A 23,695-nucleotide genomic window follows, 5' to 3' on the forward strand; every position below is an offset into this window, starting at 1 on the left:
AACCCTTTGTGCTAACTTCATCCCATGTACTTCAGTGCATCTTAAGCAGTAATATACGTGTATTTTATATTTATATTGTGCATGTTTATACTATGCATCGTCAGTGTGCTATGAAATTGACGTTCTGGTGATTGACAGTGTATTACAGTTCACTGTATATACTAATATCCTATTACTTGAGGCAGATATACCATCGCTATCTGTGGAGCTGGCAGTACTGAGTATCTAGCCACCTTCAGCAGGTCACAGATGAGTTGCCAAGCTCCAGTTTTAGATTCTCAGAGCAGGGCTGCTATCTTATTCAGAGGTGAAACAACTTGAGAAGCTATCTGTTGAGTTCCTTGAGACTTTATGCTGATCACGCTGGCCCTGGAGCTCACGTTTGCTCCTTTCACCACGTTACGCTGCCAACACCTAGAAGATGGCAGCCGCTTCCCTAGCAGTTGAAAATGTGATGTTTTCAGTTATAGAACTCTCTGAGCCCATGTGCATCTTACTGAGGTGTAGTTCCCTCTTCAGACTTTGCTGTAGTGGGGGAAAGGACTCTGGTTCATGTTTTTTAAGGTGGAACATAAATGAGGGCAAGGCCTTGGACAGTGTATTTACTATAGTGCTAGATTTTGTGCACTGTCGGTGGAAACGGCTATTGCCCTTGAGTGAAATTGCCAGTTTAAGAGCAGCAAAATAGACAGTAGCTAGCCTCAATGTGCTATTAATTTCTTCACAAAATTAGAAACCAGATTAGTCATGGGCAGAAAGCTCTGGACAGCTTCATGCTTCTATTCCCCAGAATGACACTTACTCAGGAATTGAACTGAGTTGTTCTAAGTAATAGCAACATGGCTTAGAATAATAGCAACATGGCTTAGAATATCTCTGCATGGAGTGAATTGACATTTTTCTCATGAATTTCCTTAGAATTTAGGTTTTGAAGCTTCTTTGGTCAAGAAAGATCGATCAGCCAACCACTTAGATCATAAACGAGAAATAAAACAGTAAGTACTTTGGGGTTGTTAATAAAAACATTTCGACTCCTTTTAGAAATTTAACATCCTTTTAGCATGTCAATTTTTTTTAATAGGAAAACTTTGAGTAAACTTCTAAATTTTTTTTTATTAACTTGAGTATTTCTTATTTACATTTCGAGTGTTATTCCCTTTCCTGGTTTCCGGGCCAACATCCCCCTAGCCCCTCCTCCTCCCCTTCTATATGGCTGTTCCCCTCCCCATCCTCCCCCCATTACCACCCTCCCCACAACAATCACGTTCACTGGGAAATTCAGTCTTGGCAGGACCAAGGGCTTCCACTTCCATTGGTGCTCTTACTAGGTTATTCATTGCTACCTATGAGGTCAGAGTCCAGGGTCAGTCCATGTACAGTCTTTGGGTAGTGGCTTAGTCCCTGGAAGCTCTGGTTGGTTGGCATTGTTGTTCATATGGGGTCTTGAGCCCCTTCAAGCTCTTCCAGTCCTTTCTCTGATTCCTTCAACGGGGGTCCTGTTCTCAGTTCAGTGGTTTGCTGCTGGCGTTCGCCTATGTATTTGCTGTATTCTGGCTGTGTCTCTCAGGAGAGATTACATCCGGCTCCCGTCTGCCTGCACTTCCCTGCTTAGCATGTCAATTTTTACTCTAGTATTTTTTTAAGATTTACTTTTACTTTTCAGTTGGGTGTATGTGTATGTGAGTGTATGACACATGCATGCAGGAGACTGTGGAGGTCAGAAGAGGGCGTTGGATCTGCTGCTACTGGAGTTATGTGTGCTTGTGAACTGATGTGGGTGCTGGGAACTAGACTTGGGTCATCTGAAGCAGCAGTAGGAGCTCGTAACTGCAGGGACATTGCTCCAGCCTCATGATATCTTCTTACACTGAGTGAGATGGTTTTTCTGTAGCACATAGAATATTTAACTTTTAGGTTACTCACTAACTAAAAATGTGTTTTTTCTTTTAAAAATATTTTCATTTAAGATGGAGAGGGTCTTTCCTTGTGAGCCTGTTTTTCTGTATCCCTGTAATGGGACTGATGATCTATATGATGGTTATGGACCACCACCTTGCAACTCTAAACCATAATCAGAACATGAGTAATGAAGAAATGATCAACATGCATTCTTCTATGTTCCTGGAGCGTCAGATCCTGCCGGGACTGTCCATTATGAATTTGTTGTCCCTTTTATTGTGTCTACCTGTACAGGCAAGTGACATTATCAAGTATATTATTTGATCTTCACTAAAGGTTTAAAAGTGATGGCTGAGGGTGTTGTTCAGGGGAAGATTACTTGTCTAATATACTCAGAGCCCTAGGTTCAATCCCAGTACCACCAAAACCAAAAGCAAAACAAAAAGCAGTAGTACTAACAATTACTTAGTGCCAATCATACTAATGGAATACAAGCCTTCCTGTTATACTTCCACCAGAACCCGTGGCTTGTGATTGACTTTTTGGAAAAGGGCTGTGTATCATATAGTAAAAAAAAAAAAACAACAAACCTTGGACTGGAGGGATGACTCAGAGGTTAAGAGAACTGACTGCCCTTCCAGAGGTCCTGAGTTCAATTCCCAGCAACCACATGGTGGCTCACAACCATCTGTGATGAGATCTGATGCCTTCTTCTGGTGTGTCAGAAGACAGCTACAGGATACTCATATACATAAAATAAATCTTTTTAAAAAACTTTCCAAAATATCTAAATTATCTTCCTAGTTTACTTGTTTAAGCTAGAATCAAAAAGGAAAATGTGGATCTCTATGAATTCCAGGCCAGCCTGCTCTATAGAGAGAGTTTCAGGACAGTCAGTGCTACACAAAGAAACCCTGTCTCAAAAAAACCAAAAAAGAAAAAGAAAAGAAAACTCGCAACAGCCATCTGAGGTTTTTTTTTTAATGGTATGAAGTATTCATTGCATCATAGATGATATCCCTTGGTGTCTTGCACAGCAACTCGAAGGCCTTGTGTACATACCTCTGCCAAAGTGCAAACTCGTTCCTACTCAAAATCTCCCTCTTACAGCCAGGTGGAGTGATGCATGCCTATAAGCCCCAGACCTCATCAAGTTCAAGACCAACCTGGGCTTACATGTGAGGCACTATAACAGTGTTTATGGACTAGTTAAAAGGCAAAGGAAGCAAACATCAATACTTTATGCTGTTTACTTAGGTATACATATGAATTTCAGGTTTAGGAAAATTCAGTAATATTCACTTTTCTGTTACAGTTTTGTGGAGGCTGGTACTTCTACATTCAGGCTTACAAAGCGCTGAGGCATAAGACAGCAAATATGGATGTGCTGATTGTGTTGGCAACCACCATCGCATTTGCCTACTCTCTGGTCATTCTTCTGGTTGCAATGTATGAGAGAGCCAAAGTGAACCCTATTACCTTCTTTGATACACCTCCTATGCTGTTTGTGTTTATCGCACTAGGCCGATGGCTGGAACACATAGCGAAGGTAAAGTAAGAAAGGGTGACGTTTGTTAAGATAGTGGATCAGGGGGTTGGGGATTTAGCTCAGTGGTAGAGCGCTTGCCTAGCAAGCACAAGACCCTGGGTTCAGTCCCCAGCTCCGAAAAAAAGAAAAAGGAAAAAAAAAAGATAGTGGATCAGTCAAAGACCTCAATGTTTTCTAGACCACTCATTAGAAATATGCATTGATTTATGTAGTTAACCATTTTACTTTTAGCAATATCTTCAGTAAATTTACCAAGTTTATATCACTGCCAGGGTTAGAGGATACCCATGGTACTTTGTGAGAACCATTTGAGAAGTAGTTATTAGTCATATCATATTGTTATTTGAGAATTGATTTTGCCATGTGACTTAAAACAGTGGTGTCAAAGGTCATTCATGTTTCCATGCTGTGATGAAGGCCACGTTCTAATCCTGCTCCATGTACCTTTATGTTTAACTGAGTTAAAAGCATAATCTATGTGCATCTCAGTACCTTGTGCACTGTACAGTTTTTCCCTAACTACAGTCTAGACAATCACTTGCTAGTTCTGTCAAGTCAGTGTGTTCTTGTTTACCAACCATTCTAACTTTCTTTTTCACTGTTTTTTTTTCTCTTATTTTTTTTTGTTTTAGATAATACTACACTGAGCATAATCATGTCTTAACATTCTTACCCTCTGAGCTGAGTACCTTAGGAGTAATTAGAAAGGATATGATTTATGAGGACCTTAGGGAGTAATTAGAAAGGATGAGATTTATGATTGTTGTCTCAAAGGGCATAATCTTTTCATGGTCTCATGCTATTAGGTGTGGGAAATTTTGCCAGTTAGGGTCTGTCAGCAAAGTAGATTTTACTACAGAGTCCTCACCATCGCATCTTCTCTAATTCCTTGCTAAGTTGGCAGATGTTAACTAGAATTACAAGGGGGCTCTAGTTTGAGTTTCTTCTATCAGTAGTGTAGAAAAACTATACCCGTACATAGAGGATTTATAATCCCTCTTAAATAATCTACTTTTTCATGTGCTTTGTTTATGTATGTATTAGATTCCTGATATTTCCTATTAATTTGTATTTCTTTACAAATTATACCTAGTACTTTTAAAATGGTTCCAAAATTATATTATTAATATTCCAATGTAATTTTTTCTGATAAAACATTTTTCTTAAGCTGATGTTTGAGCAAATGTTAAAAGATTATATCTTTAGGTTTAAACACTTCCTTTCTTGAGTATCATTATTGTGTTTTAATTTATAGGGCAAAACTTCCGAGGCTCTTGCAAAGCTAATTTCCTTACAAGCAACAGAAGCAACTATTGTAACTCTTAACTCTGAAAATCTCCTCCTGAGGTATTCATCTTCATTTCCTTTTGTAACTTGTTTTGAACATTCTATTACATTCATTTTTTTTTGTGGTGGGTATTCGTATGTTATAGTACATGTGTGGAGGTCAGAGGACAGCTTGGGGAAGTTTTCTCCTTCTACGGTATGGGTCCTACTGATAGTATTCAGATTGTTAGAGTTAGTAGCAAGCTCCCTTATGTGCTGAGCCAGCTTACTGGCCCTCTTTTATGGACATATTTTGAGATGTGTGTAGAAGTAGGGATTGTCATAATGCTACATAATCTGGCTCTCAGATTTGACAATTATCCCCATCCTATGATGCTTTACTTCATCTGTCTGTTTCATCTTTCTTTCTGTTGTTGCAGTAGGAAGTAAATCCTAGGCATATCGTTTTTGTGGTCCATTTTCTACAGTATTTCTTTATAGAAGGATGTATTCAGCTGGATGGCTGTGGCGTATGCCTTTAATCCTGGCACGTGGGAGATAGGCAGGCAGATCTCTTGTGAGTTTAAGGCCAATCTGGTCTATACAGAGTGAGTTCTAGGAAAGCTAAGGCTACACAGAGAAATCCTGTCTCAAGACCAACCCCCCACCCCAAAAGGGACATGTGTGGTGATACATACCTATAATCCCAACACTCTGGAAGCTGAAGCAGGGGGATCATGGATTTGAGAATAACCTGGGCCAACCTCTTACCTTACCCATCTTTTGACATCAAGTCTTGTTTGGGGGCTCTGTCTGTAGGATTTTTCTGGTGTTAAGAAACTATTTGAAGCCCTTAAGTATGTCAGACAAGTGTTTGGCCACTGAGTGTTACTTATTTTTCTCCTTAGTGATACCTCCTTTGACTCAAGAAAGAAATAAGAAAGGAAAGAATGAAGGAGCTATTCTAGTTAAAAAAGAAACATAAGATATCCGACATCGACTATGTACAGCCAGTTAGGGTCTCATGTAATACAGGCTGACCTTGAACTCATGATTCTCCTGCCTCCACTTTCCAAGTATTGGGATTACTGGCGTATGCTATCATGCCTGACTGTGGTGCTCTTTTTTTAAGCTTTAATTCATTCCATGATTACTGTAAATATTTAGAGTGCTTGTTTTGGGCCAAGACTTTGTTCATCACAAAACTAATGGAGTTGATGCTAGCATAAATGTTGGACCCAGGTTCTGTTGGTAATTATGGAGTCATAGCTTGACATGGTCTCCAAATTGTGTGTGTGAAGGGTAGAATAAGAAGCAGATGCCATGATGCTTTTTATGTTAACTCATGTGCAGTGAAGAACAAGTGGATGTGGAACTTGTACAACGTGGAGATATCATTAAGGTAGTTCCAGGAGGCAAATTTCCAGTGGATGGCCGTGTTATTGAAGGGCATTCTATGGTAGACGAGTCCCTCATCACAGGTATGTTCTGTCAGAGGAACATGACATGAAAGGGAAATGGATCAAAAATGATAATGAAAAGCAGACACTAAACCATGAACAAAGAATATGAGTTCTTTAGAGACTGCCTGAAGTTTCCTCAATGTGGGAAGCTCTTCCAGGCTGTATAGCCCTGTGTTTTCTGGGTGAGAAAGAAAAGGAAGAAAGGGAGAGCAACTTTACCTTTGCAAGTGTCCGGATCCTAGTTTCAAGAAGAATGTTCTTTCTAGGTGTTGGTTGACAGTGAATGAATAAATGTCTTCTTGTTCCCTCTTTCTTCAGGGGAGGCAATGCCTGTGGCTAAGAAACCTGGCAGCACGGTGATTGCAGGTTCCATTAACCAGAATGGATCGCTCCTCATCCGGGCAACACACGTAGGGGCAGATACAACACTTTCTCAAATCGTCAAACTTGTAGAGGAGGCACAGACATCAAAGGTAACCTAGATCCCTAGGACAAGCAGAAGCTGTTCGTATTAAACCCTTCTAGTATGACTCTTGTGTGTTTTCCTTGGATTAATTCTAGTTGCTTTCATGTAGTTCGTTACAATGTTTCTGTCTGTGCTGACTATCAGATATATCTGTATTCAGTAGTAAAGAAAAGACTTAAAGACACTCATTATCATCATTATTTCTCTAAATTCTAGGCTCCTATCCAGCAGTTTGCAGACAAACTCAGTGGCTACTTTGTTCCTTTTATCGTCTTGGTTTCCATTGTTACCCTCTTGGTGTGGATTATAATTGGATTTCAAAATTTTGAAATCGTGGAAGCCTACTTTCCCGTAAGTGACTTGTAATAATAACTTTTGACTATGTGCAGAACGCTTTGTGAAACTTTTATAGAGGTCATTAAGTAAAGATCATTTTGAGGAGCTGGAGAAATAGCTCCGTAGTTGACAGTACACACTACTTTAGCAGAAGGCCTGAGTTACATTCTCAGCACCTACGTCGGGCAAATCGCACCCATCTGTAATTCCGTCTACAGCAGGATTTGATGCCTCTGGCTTCTGAGAATTCCTGCACCGAGAATGAATGCATATGTCCCCTCCAAACATAAATGATTGTGAGCCAGATGCAATGATGCACAACTTTAATCCTAGCACTCAGGAGGCAAAGTCAAGCACATCTCTATAAGTTCAGGGTCAACCTCTGAGAGTACCAGGCCAGCCAGGAATGAACAGTAAAACCTTGTCTAAAATACACAAACAGACTTTGGAAATGAGCAGTATTGGTTAAGAGTGTAGCTTAGTGGTAGAATGCTGCCCGGCTTTGGGATTGTATTTTCAGAGTCCTGGGTGCATGTCAGAAACCACAGATAGCAACTGCCTTAGTTATGGTTGCTGGGAAGAGACACTGTGACCATGGCAATTCTCATAAAGGAAAACTTTAATTGGGGATGGCATACTCTTCAGAAGTTTAGTCCATTATCATGTCAGGAAGCATAGCAGCATGCAGGCAGACATGGTGCCGGAGGAGCCAAGAGTTCTACATCTTGATTCACAGACAGCAGAAAGAGACTGTCCTCCACATTGGGCACACACTGAACATATACATAAGACCACAAAGTCCATCTCCACAGTGACACACTTCCTCCAATAAGGCCATGCCTCCTAATAGTGCCACACCCTATGGGCTAGGCATTCAAACACACGAGTCTCTGGGGACCACACCTATTCAAACCAACACAGCACGTAACATTGTATTTGCCATCTTTAGCCCCAGTACAGACACTTTTACACAAATTGATTGCTTGGCTGTCTTAACTAAGCACTGTCATGCACTGTGCTTATAACCTGAGCAGTTTTGAGCTATAACAGCAAAGCCAGCAGACTTTCTGTTTTGTCCTTTACATTCTTAGGAAGAGAAAATTTATAAATTTTAGTAAGCTTGGCATATGATTTCTTTTTTTCCTTATAGTAAGAACTTCAATCTTTTCACTTAGAAGAAGCAGACAGCATCTTTCTGTCATGTCTAAATTGTCATCATCACGCTTTTATGTTTGGGGGATTCAGTTTAATAAAAATAGGGGATCTATACAAGTGCCGCAATATTTCAATAGCTATTCAACAACCAGGAGAAAGGTAGTGGTTGCTAATGGCAGATACTGTGCACAGCATTAGTGTGCTGTTCAGATAGGACACAATAGTATTTCAGTGTGCTTGTTAGAATGGTATGCAATTTAAATTTAGTTTTAGGTTTTTTTTTTTCTTTTTTTTCGGGGTGGGGCCCGAACCCAGGACCTTGCGCTTGCTAGGCAGTGCTCTACCCCTGAGCTAAATCCCCAACCCCAGGTTTTTTTTTGAGACACTTACCATAGCCCTTGACTGGCCTAGATTTCTCTATGTAGACCAGTGTAGCTTTGAATTTCTGCTTGTCTCTATATCCTGAGTGCTGGAACTAAAGGTGTAGGCCAGTATGCCTAGTTCGTAATGACATTTTAATAATGCTCATTTTATATAACTTGTTGTGAAGGCTGAACAAGATAGCACACATTTGTGTGTATATGACAGAATCTCCGGCCTTGAGCGTCTTGTGTTGTCAGGGATAACATTAAACTCCTGCTTCTCCTGCCTCTACCTCTCAAGTGTTAGGATTACTCGTAGCTGGCTAAGAGAATGTATTAAAGAATACATTTTAATCAGTCAATCAATATATTCATTATTTTGTCTGTGTACATGTGTATACACAATGTGTGTGACTAGTCCCCTGTGGAGGCCAGAAGAGGGTACTGGATTCCCTGGAACTGTAGTTGCAGATGGCTATGAGCCACCATGTGTGTACTGAGAATCTGCTTCACATGTGGGTGCTGGGGCCTTGGGAAGAACAGCCAGCACTCTTAACCATTCAGCCATTGCTTCAGCCCCCAAGAATACCTTATAGTTAGTGTTTATAAAGCTATTGTATTAGTGCCTACTCACTGAGGTCTCTGATACCTTGTAAGTATGGCTCTTTAATGTCCTAAAGTAGATCTGTGCTGTCCCTCACTTTATTACTTTAATGAAAGTGTACACGAAATTCCTTCACTCCTGTGGTTTCACCATTGTTTCTCCCTCTCTCCCTTCGTCCTTGTTGAGAGTTGGCCGTTCTTTCTGGGAGGGTTTTTGTAGTCTCTGCTTAGCTTCAGCCTGGCAATAACCAGTTTGCTGAGGTGTATGCCCACATGGATGGGCAGTTGTGCCAGTAGTCTTCTCTTGCTGCACTCATTCAATGTTGATGACATATTTCTTCCTGGACAGCTAGACCTCTTTGCCAGTCTTCTGGGCTCTGTAGTGTCCTCAAAGCACAAACCTCACCGTCCTTTCCAATGGGCCTAGACAGAATACTATACTTCTGTCTCAGCTCTTTGGAAAGAGGGGAGAACATGATCTTCCTCCACGTGTGGGAAGGTGCATTGAAATACTGTTTGCCATTCTTGATTTGGTCAGAAGTCACAAAGGGATTGAACTTCATTTTGGCAGCTGTAGATCTTCACTTTAGATATACAAACTTTAACTCAGCTTCTCTTTTTGTAAGGGGAGGCATAGGGAAAATAATTCCTAAGTTAAAAGATTTAAATTCACAGAGGTGAGAGCACACAACCTATGTGAAAACATTCGCACATGACCTATACAAAAGTCTATGCCTAGATATTTATGAAATTCCCTTCTAACTTTATCTTCTAAAACATTTTAAAGAGTTATCTTAGTTATGCCTAAGTGTGTGTATCTGTGTGTGGAAATATGCATGTGAGGTCAATTGCCCATGTATACTAGAAGAGTACATCAGAGCCATTGAAGCTCTAGAGGCAGGTATGAGTTGCCAGATGTGGGTTCTGAGGACTGAATTTGGCTCTTCTGTAAGTACTCCTAACCACTGAGCAGTCTCATCAGCCTCGTTTAAAATTTTTAACTTTATTTTACTTACTGAGTGCATATGTGTTGTACGTATATGAATGCTGGAACATTTGTGCCACTGCACATGTGTGGAGGACAGAGAACAACTTTTAAGAGTTTGTTTTGTGGGGTTGGGGATTTAGCTCAGTGGTAGAGCGCTTGCTCAGGGAAGGCGAAGGCCCTGGGGTTCGGTCCCAGTCTCAAAAAAGAAAAAAAAAAAAAAAAAAAAAAAAAAAAAAAAAAGAGTTTGTTTTGTTTCCACTGTGATCTCATGGAATTGGACTGAGGTCGTGAGGTTGCACAGCAAGCACTTTGATCTGCTGAGCCATCTTTCTGGCTCTAACCTTTGCTCTCTAAAGTGAATATTTAAGTTATTGCCTTTAAAATGTTGTATGGACGTCCAGTCTATGGCCTCAGTATCAGAGAGTCAGAATTCATTCAAGAACAAACCTATTGAGAATTATGTCTCATGTTATTCTTGAAAGTTGCTACTAGTTCTTCTAGATATGGAGAAATTATAAGGTTCTGTGTTCTTGATTTTTCTTCGTAGTGACTCTGAAATAATAAATAGGACTTATTAATCAATTCTGCCCCACTTTTTCATGTTCTTAAGTGAAAAACTGTTTATCATTAGTAACTAAAGTATACGTAAGTAGCCATGTAGGATGTGTGACTTTGACGTGCTTTTATTTAAACAGGGTTGAGCAGCGTTTCTTTTGTTTTGAACGACTCTAACTGTAAATGAATAACTAGAGTGCATGTCTTTCTTCTAAAGGGCTACAACAGAAGCATCTCCCGAACAGAAACCATAATCCGCTTTGCTTTCCAAGCCTCTATCACAGTTCTGTGTATCGCATGTCCCTGTTCACTGGGACTAGCCACTCCAACTGCTGTGATGGTGGGCACAGGAGTAGGTGCTCAGAATGGCATACTTATCAAAGGTGGGGAGCCCCTGGAGATGGCTCATAAGGTAAGAGTCCTCACAACGAAAAATTGCCCTATCAAACATGCATTCACACCCTATTGAGAAATGGGGTTCATAGATTTTTTTTTTGCCTGTGGTTCTTGGCTAAGCCCCTCCTGGAACTACCCTGAGGGTCAAAGTAGGAAAGCTGTGATGTTGGTTCTTCTTCAGATTTGCCTTGGTTACTTAAGAGCTCTAATACTCCCTTAGCCATTCCCTCAGAGTAGTCCCTGGATGGAGAGGCACTGTAGTTCAAACCGGTCTCCGATTACACCCATCTCCAACACTTGCCTGGGAAAATTTGCCAGGCAAAAGCATGTCCAAACATGCTTCTGACATGTTCGTGTCTGACTCTACATTGTGGGAGCTGCACCTGCAATGGCACTGCCTTTACCGCCACCAGCTGGCAGTTTGCGGCTGTGACTTCAGCCTCAATTAAGGCTACTTCAATTAAAGCCGTGCTCAATTAAAACACAATCTCATTATGAGGATCTAAGGTAGATACAGATGCATGGAGAATACTTTGTACATGGCTTAGAACAAATCTGGAACCTTGAATAGCTAGCAAGTATATGCAGGCTAAGAATTTGTTTTAATGTGTATGAGTGCAGTGGCTGCATGTATGCTCATGTACCACATGCATTCAGAGGCCAGAAGACGGTATTGAGTCCCCCTGGGACTGGAGTAATCCACAGTTGTGAACTGCCACATGGCTGTTGGGAACCAAACCTGGGTCCTCTGGAAGAGCAGCCAGTGTTCTTAACCACTGAGCCATCCCTCCAGCCCCAAGGAATTTTTTAAAGGCTAGTTTTTATTTTTTTATTTTTATTCATGTATATGCACCTTCATGTGTATATTCACGTATGTATGGGTTCCTGTGGGGGCCAGAAGGGTGTGTCAGATTCCTTAGAGCTAGAGTTACAGGTTGTTGTGATCTGCCCAATATTGGTGCTAGGAACCGAACTGGGGTCCTCTGCAAGAACACACGGGTCTTTAAACCGAGTCTCCACTCCCCAGGGTACTAGTTTTTATAGGAAAACAATTGCATACTTTTTTTTTTTTCCTTTTTTTTCGAGCTGGGACCAAAACCCAGGGCCTTGGCGCTTGCTAGGCAAGTGCCTCCACCACTGAGCTAAATCCCCAACCCCATAATTTCAAACCTACAAAAAGTATTCTCTCTCTTTTTTTTTCTTTTTTTCGGAGCTGGGGACCGAACCCAGGGCCTTGCACTTGCTAGGCAAGCGCTCTACCACTGAGCTAAATCCCCAACCCCAAGTATTCTCTTTTTTGCAGCTGTTTCTATCATACTAAGACCATGGACATTCCCTTATGCGACCACAGTACATTTATCAAAATTAAGATATTAATATTGACCCAGTGCTGTTATCTAGTCTGTAGTTTCCTCTCTTTCCTCTTGTTTCCATGATACCTGTTAGAGCAGTTTTTCTCTCATCCAGATGATGCTTTGACTATTTATTCCTATCCTTTTATATCAGCTCACTAGGCTGTTCAGTCTCCAAAGTTCTCATTCTGAGTTTATAGGGAGGTGAACACAGTCTCTAACTCCAGATTCTCAAAGTGCTCCTCTGAGCATCCTCTTAAGAGCCCAAGTTCTTCACCAAGTCCTAGCAAAGTCCAGCAACCCAGCTGGCATTCCCTTCAACCTAACATTTACGTTTTCTCTTACAGTCATCTGCTTGCCACCCAGATTTCTCCAATAGATCTATAATTTAGTAGTACTGAAAACCTTTGTGTTTCCCCTAGAGATGCCAGTGACATCTCTTAATTACTTATTAACAGCCAACCCAAAACTAACAGCTCTAGTCGTTTAACACAAATTCACAGACATTTAACAGGATTAAAACCCAACTGTGGGGTAGAGAAATTAGTTGCTCCAAGAGTATTTCTTAATATGCTTTTTGTTCATCCAGAGGTGATCAGTTGTGAAGCCAAAGACCAGTTTATTAAGAAATGAAATATCAAATCTGTTAAAAAATACAATATTTTTTTATTTACCCTTGGGAAGATGATGTTTTTGCACGGGTGAATTATGTTTTAACTTTTCTCAGGCAGTTGGTAGTGGTATTTGACAAGGCCGGAACCATTACCATGGAACCCAGTAGTGGCGAAGTAAAGGTTCTGGTGGAAAGTAACAAGATATCACGCAATAAGATCCTGGCCATCGTGGGAACTGCAGAAAGTAACAGTGAACATCCTTTAGGAGCAGCTGTAACCAAATATTGCAAGCAGGTACATTTAATCTTTCATATTTATGTTATCATTTATGTTATGTAGGAATGATACAGACCTAATCTGGGCTGGCCTTTGACTATATTTTAATGTGTATCATTAGTTTGAGGTTAAAGAGAATTGTATTTTCTTATTTAACTGAATGGGTTGGGGCTGGGAATGTAGCTCTGTTGGTTGAATGCTTCCCAGATGCTTGAGACCCAGGGTTTGAACTCTGGCACACCAATAAAGTGAGCATGTTTAATCCCAGCACTGAGAGCAGGGGCAAGTAGATCTTAAGTTCAAGAGCCAGCCTGGCCTACAGATTCCAGGACAGCCAGGGCTAAGGCGAAGTCTGTCTCGAAAAACAAACAAACAAAAAAATTTCATAGTCATTTTCATTACATAGAGAACTTGATCGCAGCCTAGACTCTATAAGACCTTATCTCAAAATGATTATGTACTGTTTTGTTCATATAGACAACTGTAAACATAAAAAAGAAGTTAATTCTGATCTTATCACACAGTGACCCCTGTTTGACATAAAACATTAAAATAGAAGTAATATGTTCACTGATAGCATAATTTAGGTAATAAAAAATGGACCCCTCACTCCTTCACCCCAACGTGATTCCTCTGTCCAAAGCTTAATAATTGCTATTCATGGCTTACGATCACAGCTTAAAACAAACAAACAAACAAACAAACAAACAAACAAACAAACAAACAAACAAAAATTCCCCCCCTCCTAATCTTTAAAAGGATAGTATGTTTTCCATTCAGGAATCTCCAATTAATTTTTAAAAGTGAGTTCTTGCCCAGTGGTTGGGGCGCCTTTATTGATTTTTTTTTAATTTATAAAGTTTAATAAACAATTTCCGGTATGTTCACAAATGTATATGTTAATGTTACTTTTTTAATTATGTAAAGATTTAGTTTAGTTTAGATATTAATGTGTTTTTCTCTGTGTATTTATGCACACCTGAAGTGGGTGTCGGATACCTTGAAGATGAAGTTACATTTCTGAGCTGCCAAATGTGGGTGTTGGGACACAAATTCTTGTCCCCTGATCGAGTCACGTGTGCTTTTAACTACTGAGCCATCTCTTCAGCAAAACCTCATTCTTTTAAGAGCAAAGATTTTCCTATGTCGTCCAGACTGGTGCTAAACTCCTGGGCTTAAGTGCTGTTTCTGCCTCAGTCTCCACTTGGCTGGAACTGTAGGCAGGTGTCATTGGACCTAGCTCATGATACTTTTTTGTTGCCTTTGAGACAGAGTTTCTTTACATAGCTGGGACTGGTCTGGAACTTTCTCTATAGCCAGGTAAATCCTTAACTTACAATATCTGAGCAGATTTCCATCTTTTAAAAATATTTATTCATTTATTATATATAAGTATGCTGTAGCTGTCATCAGACACACCAGAAGAGGGCATCAGATCCCATTACAGATGGTTGTGAGCCACCATGTGGTTGCTGGGATTTGAACTCAGGACCTCTGGAAGAGCAGTCGGTGCTCTTAACCACTGAGCCATCTCTCCAGTCCCCAATTTCCATCTTTTAAGTGCCAGGATTCTAAATGTATGCCATCATGACTCCCTGCATTTATCCTTTGAAACCTTACATAGAAAATCATACAGTGGCTCTGCTTTTTATTTTATTAGATGAAATTTTCCTATCAGGAAATCCAAGTCTACCCCATCGTTTTGTATTCGGTTCTTTGATTGGTGTTTTGTTTTCAATGCGTACCGAGCATTCTTGTCTGTTTCTCCAAGTCTGTCTTTATGCTGAGCGTCTATAAGTGCGATTGTTAGATCAAAGGATGCTTACAGTTTTGTTTTTCATGACTACTACCAATGTCCATACAAATGGTTTTTATCAGTTTGTACCTGCACCCAAAATTGTCAGTGCTGTCTTCTTCCATTCTTACTAACACTGTTTACCTAATTAAAAATACCACAGCATTTGTTTGTGTGTTTGTTTATTTAGTGTGTTGTGTTTCTGTTTGTTAGGAGCTGGACACTGAAACCTTGGGTACCTGCACAGATTTCCAGGTTGTACCCGGCTGTGGAATTAGCTGTAAAGTCACCAATATTGAAGGTTTGCTACATAAGAGTAACTTGAAGATAGAAGAAAATAACATTAAAAATGCATCCCTGGTTCAAATTGATGCAATTAATGAACAGTCATCAACTTCATCATCTATGATTATTGATGCTCATCTCTCAAGTAAGTTGACCTCTTTGTAGTAGTTTGTAGATATTCTTTTTCTTTTTTCCTTGTTTTTCTTTTTTTTTAAATTGAAAATAGATTCTTCTCTCTTACAGTGCATCCCAACCACAGTTCCTCCTCCCTCTACTGCTCCCAGCCACCCCACTTTGTCTTTTCCCAGATCCACACATCCTCCATCTCTCATCAGAGGATGCCTCATTCGTGACAGACAAGCTCTTCAAAGCCCCACTCCAGTGCTTGTTCTCCACTCTGCATTCTGCATGACCTCACAAGGCAGTAGGGATATTGGCTGTATATTCCTCCTAAAGTCACTTATCCTTTGCATGCATGCCCTGCCTCAGCTATCTGTGGATTCTTCTCTTTCCGCCTTGAGCATTCCTTCTAATTCTTCAATTCTTTATTTATCCCACTCTAGAGTATTAGATATTCTCAATGCTTTACTTGTTCTGTGGCCCTTTTCTCATTTTGCATTCTATCCTCCAGACAGTATCATTCGTAGCCACCACTTACGTCATCACCTACAGGTTTCCATTACCACTCCAAATTCTGTATCCCTGGTAGATATGTATCTCTTTGGTGGCAGCTGGTGTATTATCTGATTCCTAACATGCTCTGTTTACCTAAGTGTTTCAGAATCCCCTACCCATTTGTGCTCAAGTGGTTTTGCTACTATGCAAATCTGATCATACTACCTTCCGACATATGACTTTATTTTAGTAGTTTGACTTATAGTTCTTTTGAAGGAATGTGCTGAAAGTTATAGGCCACCCACATGATAAGTAATTATCGTATCTCCTTTGAAAGGTTCGCTTGTGTCCTGGAGCCCTTTCATGGATCTTAATTAAGGATCCTTGAATTTTTACTTGTTTGTTTTGACATAGGTTCTCACTATAGTCATGGCTGCTTTAAACACTTCACTGTGCCCACCAGGCTAGCCTCAAACTCAGAGATCCACTTACCTTTGTTTCTTGGGTACTGAGATTAAAGGCGTGCTCTACTGTGACTCACTCAGAATCCTTGTTTTCATAGTTGTCACTCATTCAGAACGTTGATGTCTGCTGTGCTCTGGTCCATCTCCTTCCTCCATAATTGCTTATCAGTCTCTCCATGATGCTCCACGGGTGCTCAGTGTTCCAGTGATATTAGCCACCTACCTATACTTCCTCCTCATGGCCTACCATCTCTTTTTTATTTTTTTTCTTGAGAAAAAAATTATACAGTATATCTCAATCATGGTTTTTCCCTCCCACAACTCATCTCTGACCCTCCCCACCTTGATACCCGTTCAACTTTATGTTCTTTCTCTTTTTCAAAAAACAAAACCATGAAAATCCCCAAAGAAACAAAAGCACAAAGAAGAAAAAGCAAAGAAGCAAAAGGCCAAGAAGACCAAAAACTGCCAAAACAAGAAAAATGAAACAAATGTCCACAAAAATACCATTGAGTTCATTTTATGTTAGCTAACTAACTACTCTTAGACACAGGGCCTACCCTAGAGTGTGGTTCATATACCTGATGGCAGTCTATTAGAGAAAACTGACTTTTCCTTTGACAATGAGTATCTATTGCAGATAGCTTCTTGGTTAAGAGTAGGACCCCATCTAGCTTAAACATGTGCAGGTTTTGTGCATGCTGCTGCAATCTTCATTCATAAGTGCATCGGTCCTGTTATGTCTAGAAGGCACTCTTTCCTTGGAGTCATCCATCACCTCTGATTCAAATAGTTCTGCCTTCTCTTTTGCATAGATCCTTGAGTCTTGTAGGAAGATCCACAATCTGCATATTGTTTGGTTGTGGATATCTAAGTTAATTTCCATCTTCTTCAAGAAGAAGCTTCTGTGATGTGGGTTGAGTAAGGTGCTGGTCTATGGGTATCATAGTATATCCTCAGGACTCATTCCTATGTTCCTTTAATAATAGCATTATTAAAATAATAGCATTAAGGTTTCCCTTAGACCCGTGACCTTTCTAGTCTTGGGGTCATGGCCACTTTAGTAGTACTGGGTATAGGTTCCATTTCATGGGCTAGGCCTTAAATCTGATTAAAAAAACAGTTAAGTCACTGCCATACCATGTGTGCCACTGTTGTACCAGTATGTCTTATAGGCAGGCCATTGTTTGTTCTTTTTTTTAAAAGGAAAAATAATAACTTTTTTTTAACCTTTTTTTATTGGATATTATTTTAAACTAACATTTTAAATGTTATCCCCGTTCCTGGTTTCTCCTCTAGAAACCCTCTATCCCCTCCCTGTCCCCCTGCTTCTATGAGGATGCTCCCTTACCCACCTATCCACTCCCACTTCCCTGCCCTGGCATTCCCCTACACTGGGGCATCAAGCTGTCACAGGACCAAGGGCTTCTCCTCCCATTGATGCCTAACAGTGCCATCCTCTGCTACATGTGCAGCTGGAGCCATGGGTCCCTGCATCTGTACTCTTTGGTTGGTGGTTTGGTCCCTGGGAGCTCTGGGTGTCTGGTTGGTGATATTGTTGTTTTTTCTATGGGGTTGCAAACCCCTTCAGCTCCTTCAGTCCTTTCTCTACCTCCTCCATTGTGACCCCTGTTCTCAGTTCAATGGTTGACTAGGCAGGTCAATGGTGTAGGTTGCAGGGTTTGCAGTTGAGTGGTGATATTGATGGCTACCTTTCTCCTCTAGTGGAATGCAGGAATGCAGAGTACCTTTCAGTACCCTGAACACTAGTCAGTAGAAGTGAAGCTTCTAGTTAGGCACAAGCTCGACTTTTCCATGTTCTACGATATAAGTAAGTATTGTCTTCAGCAATAGGTCCTTACTAGTAGAGGGCACCAAATAACCTTGGCAGTGGCCTGTGGTGGTTTGTTTTTTGTTTGTTTTGTTTTTTGAGGAGTTTTTAGGGGGAGGAGTATTCCTTTCTTGGTACCCCTTTATGGTTTGCCATTTCTATACATCATTTCCTGTTTTCTCCATGCAGTGCCCTCATCTGCAAACAGCATCTACCCTGTTTAACTTTCTAGACTTAACTCAACAATATGCTGATAGAAATCCTTTCTCGTCTTAAATTATAGCTGTACATCATTTCTATTATGTTAAACATACTATAAAATATTTATTTCCTAACCATTTCTACTTCTCTGTGACTTTTTGTCTATGGCTGTCATATTAAGTAACTGACATATAGAAAAATCACTCAACAGGATCATCTACTGTATGTTCTGGACTGTTAACAGCACTATAAAGGATCATCAGTGAGGGCAGAGGTGTAACTCAATGGAATACCTCTCTAATCCTCTCCTCTGCTTAGCATGTGTAAAGCCCTGGGTTTGATCTCCATCACCACTGAGGGAGAAGTTGGGAGCTAGGACCAAAGAAAGAGACTGAGTTAGTGGGCTATTGTCATAACTGAGGCAAAACAGAACAATGGCTCAGACTGTGTGATAACAGTAAAAGTTTGTCTGGTGATCAGATTCCAGCTGTGTCTTGAAGAACAAGCTGAAAGATTTTAATTACCAACTAGATATATAGAATATAAGTTAAATAAGAGTCAAGGGGCTGGAGAGAGGGCTCATCAATTAAGAACATTGGCTGCTCTTCCAGAGGACACAGTTCAATTCCACACACCCACACAACAGCTCAACAACTGGCCGTTAACTCCAGTTCCATGGGGATCTAATGTCCTCTTCTGACCTCCCATGAGTACTGTTTGACATGGTACACAGACATACATGCAGGCAAAATACCTATACACATAAGAACCATTTTTTAAAAACTACAACAGAAGACTCAAAGCCATGCCAAAGTTAGTGGTCCACCATTTAGATGGATGGAGTTACTATTAAACAGGATAAAGAAGACAAGAAAAACAGAAGTCCAGTTTTATAGAAGTTACATTTAGATGCCTGTTAGCTATCTAAGTGGAGATATCAAAAATGGAATTCTTAGGTAGGCCATTGTCTACAGGGCCTGAAGATCCATGAAAGAGATTGAATTGGAAATACACAGTTGGGATGAGGAATGGGATGAGGAATATTTGGAGGGCAGATCAGGAGGTGGATAACAACTGGACTGTAAAAAATGATATAATAATAATAATAATAATAATAATAATAATAATAATAAAGAGTTGGTAGTTATTTGCTTTGTAGATCTGTGGTATCAAAAACAATAATTACAACTTACATGTGATGGTTTACTTTTTGAGTTAATGAAATTTAGTTTCATGTAAAATCCAGCTCTTTAATCATATTGGCCCTCAGTAGCCACATGTGTTGGCTAGTGGCTATAGAATTAAACAGAACAGGTTTCCACCATTGCTGGAACAACAGTTCAAACATTGCTAGATTTTCTAAAATAAAGATCACTGGAGCACTGTGGGAATAGTTTAGGAAAATAGTAGAGACTAAAGCTTTACTAGAATGGATTCAAAAGAGAATAGGAAGAGGTGAATTAGAAACAACTAGTAGGGGAAATGCTTTTTGAGCAGTTCTGCTACACACAGAAGAAGAGGTGTGACAACTAGAGCAGCAAGCTCAAGAGAGGGTTTTTCTGTACCTGCACAGGAGGGTAAGCTATCATACAGGCCTTTAGCAGGCTTAGGCTCTGTTTATAACAGGGAAAACAAGCTGTGTGCACCTAGGAAGCACTGGAGCTCGGGCAATTTAGCCATGACAAATTCTCTTATGATAGCAGGAGCAGTTGCATCTTGGGTAAGAGTGGGAGAGGGAAAATTAGAGATTTAAAAGTGAGAGGAGATTTCAAATAATCATCCTGAAGAAATAGAGTGGACTAGAGACAAGTCAAGTATCTGTCCAACAGAGGTAAGAGCTCACTTAAAATTAGTGTGGTGCATGCCTTTAATCTCAGCACTCGGGAGGCAGAGACAGGTGGATCTCTGAGTTTGAGGCCAGCCTGGTCTATAGGGTGAGTTCCAGGACAGCCAAGGGTACACAGAAAAACCCTGTCTTGAAAAACCAAAACCAGCCAAACAAAATTAGTGGTTACAAGTTTAAAATGAGACATCAACATAATTGCATATTTACGTGCAGCTATGGACTTTCAGCTACTGATTCACAATAAGTATTTGAATCTTGATAGAGGTTCGAAGAGAAAACCTCAGAAGGGAATCTCTTAGCTAATACATTCTTACCCTTCCCCCAATTCTGAGCCTTGCTGGAGATTAAACCTAAAGTCACTCATGCTACTGAGCTATATCCTTGGCCTTTGAACTGGCATGTCAACAGTGTGGTGGAGTTTGCTATTTGTAGAGAAAGGTTAAGGACACTTGAGTTTCCATAGCAACATGAGCTCAGAGGTATGGAAGAGTAGAATATATTCCTGGAAAACTTGAAAATGGTTGTTACAGGTTATATCCTACCAAAAGTGTACTGTGACTGCAAAGTTAGGCAGGAAGAACTTGCCTCATGAGATGGATTTAAAGATTAAATAAGGGGTTGGGGATTTAGCTCAGTGGTACAGCACTTGCCTAGGAAGCGCAAGGCCTGGGTTCGGTCCCCAGCTCGAAAAAAAAAAGAACCAAAAAAAAAAAAAAAAGATTAAATAAAGCTTATTGAATGATATTTCTGTACTTCTAGATGCTGTTAATACTCAGCAGTACAAAGTCCTCATTGGTAACCGGGAATGGATGATTAGAAATGGTCTTGTCATAAGTAATGATGTGGACGAGTCTATGATTGAACATGAAAGAAGAGGCCGGACTGCTGTGTTGGTGACAATCGATGGTAAAGTTTCTGTGAAATACACTGACGCAATTGTGATCTCAGTCATTGTTTTATGTATCTATGAGCCTTAATCTATAAGGTTTATTTCAAAGAGGCTTGAATTCGAAGTTAAAGTAGTACAGACTATGATGGTTAGTAATTAAGGGTTTTCTTACAGCTGTTGTGACACATACATATGGGAGCTTGAGATAGAAAGATCATGACTTTAAGGGCTACAGAGGAAGACTTATTCAAAATCCAAGTCAGCCAGGCACAGTGGTGCATGCCTGTAATTCTCAAATTTAGGAGGTGGAAGCAGGATGATCAGTAGTTGAAGGCTAGGCTTTGTAGTGAGTTCAAAGCTAACCTCTGCTACATGAGAATCTGTCTAAAAAAGACAAAACAAATGCAAAACACTAAATCAGAAAAAAAGGCAAAACAACCTCAGGTTGGACCCTAAGTTTAATTCCCAGCACTACATCAGGGTGTGGAACCTTTAAAAATGTACCTTGCAGCCTGACATAATGATGCACATCTTTTTATCTCAGCACTTGGGAAGCAGAGTTAGGAGAGTTCTGTTAGTTTAAGGTAAGCCTGGTCTACATAGCAAGTTTCAGGACAGCCAAAGCTACGTATTGAGACTATGTCTCAAAAAAAATGTTTTCTTGCATTTTTCTTTTGCTCTTTTCTTCCCTTGCCTGAAAGTTAATCGTAGATTTAAATAAGATTTAGTGGCAGCAGTTAAACAATAACAGTAAAATAGCATTAATAATCTCCCCATTCTAATATAGCCCAAGTTTTAATTTTATGTATTCTATTACTGATTTGTTGGTATATTTATATATACCCTTTATGTATTTATAATATTGCTACTTTTATTTTCTTGCATTTGTGTATATGTGGTGTATCTGCATACGTTTAGGTGTGCTAACATGGGCATGCATGTGTAGGATGTCTTCCTTGATAGCTCTCAGCCTTATGTATCAAGGCAAGGTCTTTTGCTGAATTTGGACTCTCTTTTCCCTAGTCAAGCCAGCCAGCTTGTTCCCGTCAATCCTTACCTCTGCCTCTGACATTACAGGCAGACAGGCAGACTTACCCAGCTTTTTACCTGGCTTCTACAGATCCAAACTCTGGTCTCATGCGTCTGTGACAAGCATTTTACCTCTGCATCTTCTCCCCAGTCTCTTTTGTTTTTTAAGATGAAGTCCCATGTATCCCAAGATGGCTCAAACTTGATATGTAGCAAAGAAAGCCCTTGAACTTCAGATCCTCCTCTCTCTACCTTTCACGTGCTGGGATTGTAGTTGTGTACCAGCACACCTAGTTTATATGGTACTAGAGTTTGACTCTATGACCTTGTACATGCAAAGCAATCACTCTACCAACTGAACTATGTCTCCAGCCTTGTACCACTTCTAATATGTACATTTTATATGTAAAATCAATGTCAAGAAGGTTGAATAAAATTTTCTTATCTTATGTATGAGTACACTGTAGTTGTCTTCAGACACACCAGAAGAGAACATCAGATCCTATTACAGATGGTTGTGAGCCACCATGTGGTTGCTGAGAATTGAACTCAGGACCTCTGGAAGAGCAGCCAGTGCTCTTAACCTCTGAGCCATTTCTCCAGCCTGAATAAAAATTTAAAATCTTATTTGGCGGTGGTATGCTGAAAAGATGGTTTAGTGATTAAGAGTACTTGCTGTTCTTGAAGAGGATCAGAGTTTGATTCTGAGGACCCATGTTGGTTGGTTCAGAGCTGCCTGTAATCCTAACTCCAGAGGATATGTCCCCCCACTTCTGGTGTCTGTATGCATACTTACATACAGACTAGACACCAACATAGACATTCAAATTAAATCTCAACAAAAAAACCTTTAAAAATCCTGTTGCAGATGTAGCTCAGCAGTAGAGTACTTGCCTAGCATGCTTGAGGTCACCGGTTTCATATCTAGAGCAGGGAGCAAAATAAAGAGGAAAAAAGCAAGGTCCTGAGTTCAAACTGTAGTTCCCCACACAAAAACAACCAAGATTTCTTATACACATACTATTGTATTGTGGTTTATTTTACTTGATGAAATAATTTCATTGTTATATAATTGTATTATATATTTATTTCTGCAGTTCTGGAGACAAAACACAGGATGATATATTCTGGACATGCACTTCACATATAAGGCTACACTCACATAATTCTAGAATATTATTTTATTCTTCATGCAGTATAATTATTCCCATGTTGTTGGAAATTTATTCTCTTTTTACTTGTACTTTGCTGTGTATATCGTGTGTATGTATGCATCTGTCTACCTGTATATATATCAGAGCATATATGTTCTAAGGTGTATAGGTGGAGATCAAAGGGCAACTAGTAAGAATCCTTTCAACATATGGATCTTGAAGATCCAACTCAGATTGTCAGGGAAGCACCCTAATGCCTTGCCTTGTCACTTGTTACCTTATCCCCTTAAGGCAGGGTCTCTCAGT

General features: G+C 40.1%; 1 protein-coding gene and 1 pseudogene across 1 annotated transcript in view; one reads left to right on the forward strand and one right to left on the reverse strand.

Annotated features, from left to right (window-relative positions):
- The window catches only part of Atp7a (ATPase copper transporting alpha), a 102,535-nt gene that overhangs the window by 69,702 nt on the left and 9,138 nt on the right, over positions 1-23,695 (forward strand). The window contains 11 exon segments of the mRNA XM_032889595.1: positions 919-995; positions 1,968-2,193; positions 3,215-3,448; positions 4,704-4,795; positions 6,068-6,195; positions 6,496-6,650; positions 6,860-6,994; positions 10,860-11,060; positions 13,122-13,298; positions 15,289-15,505; positions 21,077-21,223. Of these exon segments, the coding sequence (XP_032745486.1) occupies positions 919-995; positions 1,968-2,193; positions 3,215-3,448; positions 4,704-4,795; positions 6,068-6,195; positions 6,496-6,650; positions 6,860-6,994; positions 10,860-11,060; positions 13,122-13,298; positions 15,289-15,505; positions 21,077-21,223 (1,789 nt within the window).
- Positions 9,207-9,662, reverse strand: LOC116888924 (annotated as a pseudogene).

This window comes from Rattus rattus, chromosome X, assembly GCF_011064425.1.
Source record: "Rattus rattus isolate New Zealand chromosome X, Rrattus_CSIRO_v1, whole genome shotgun sequence".
Lineage (NCBI taxonomy): Eukaryota > Metazoa > Chordata > Mammalia > Rodentia > Muridae > Rattus > Rattus rattus.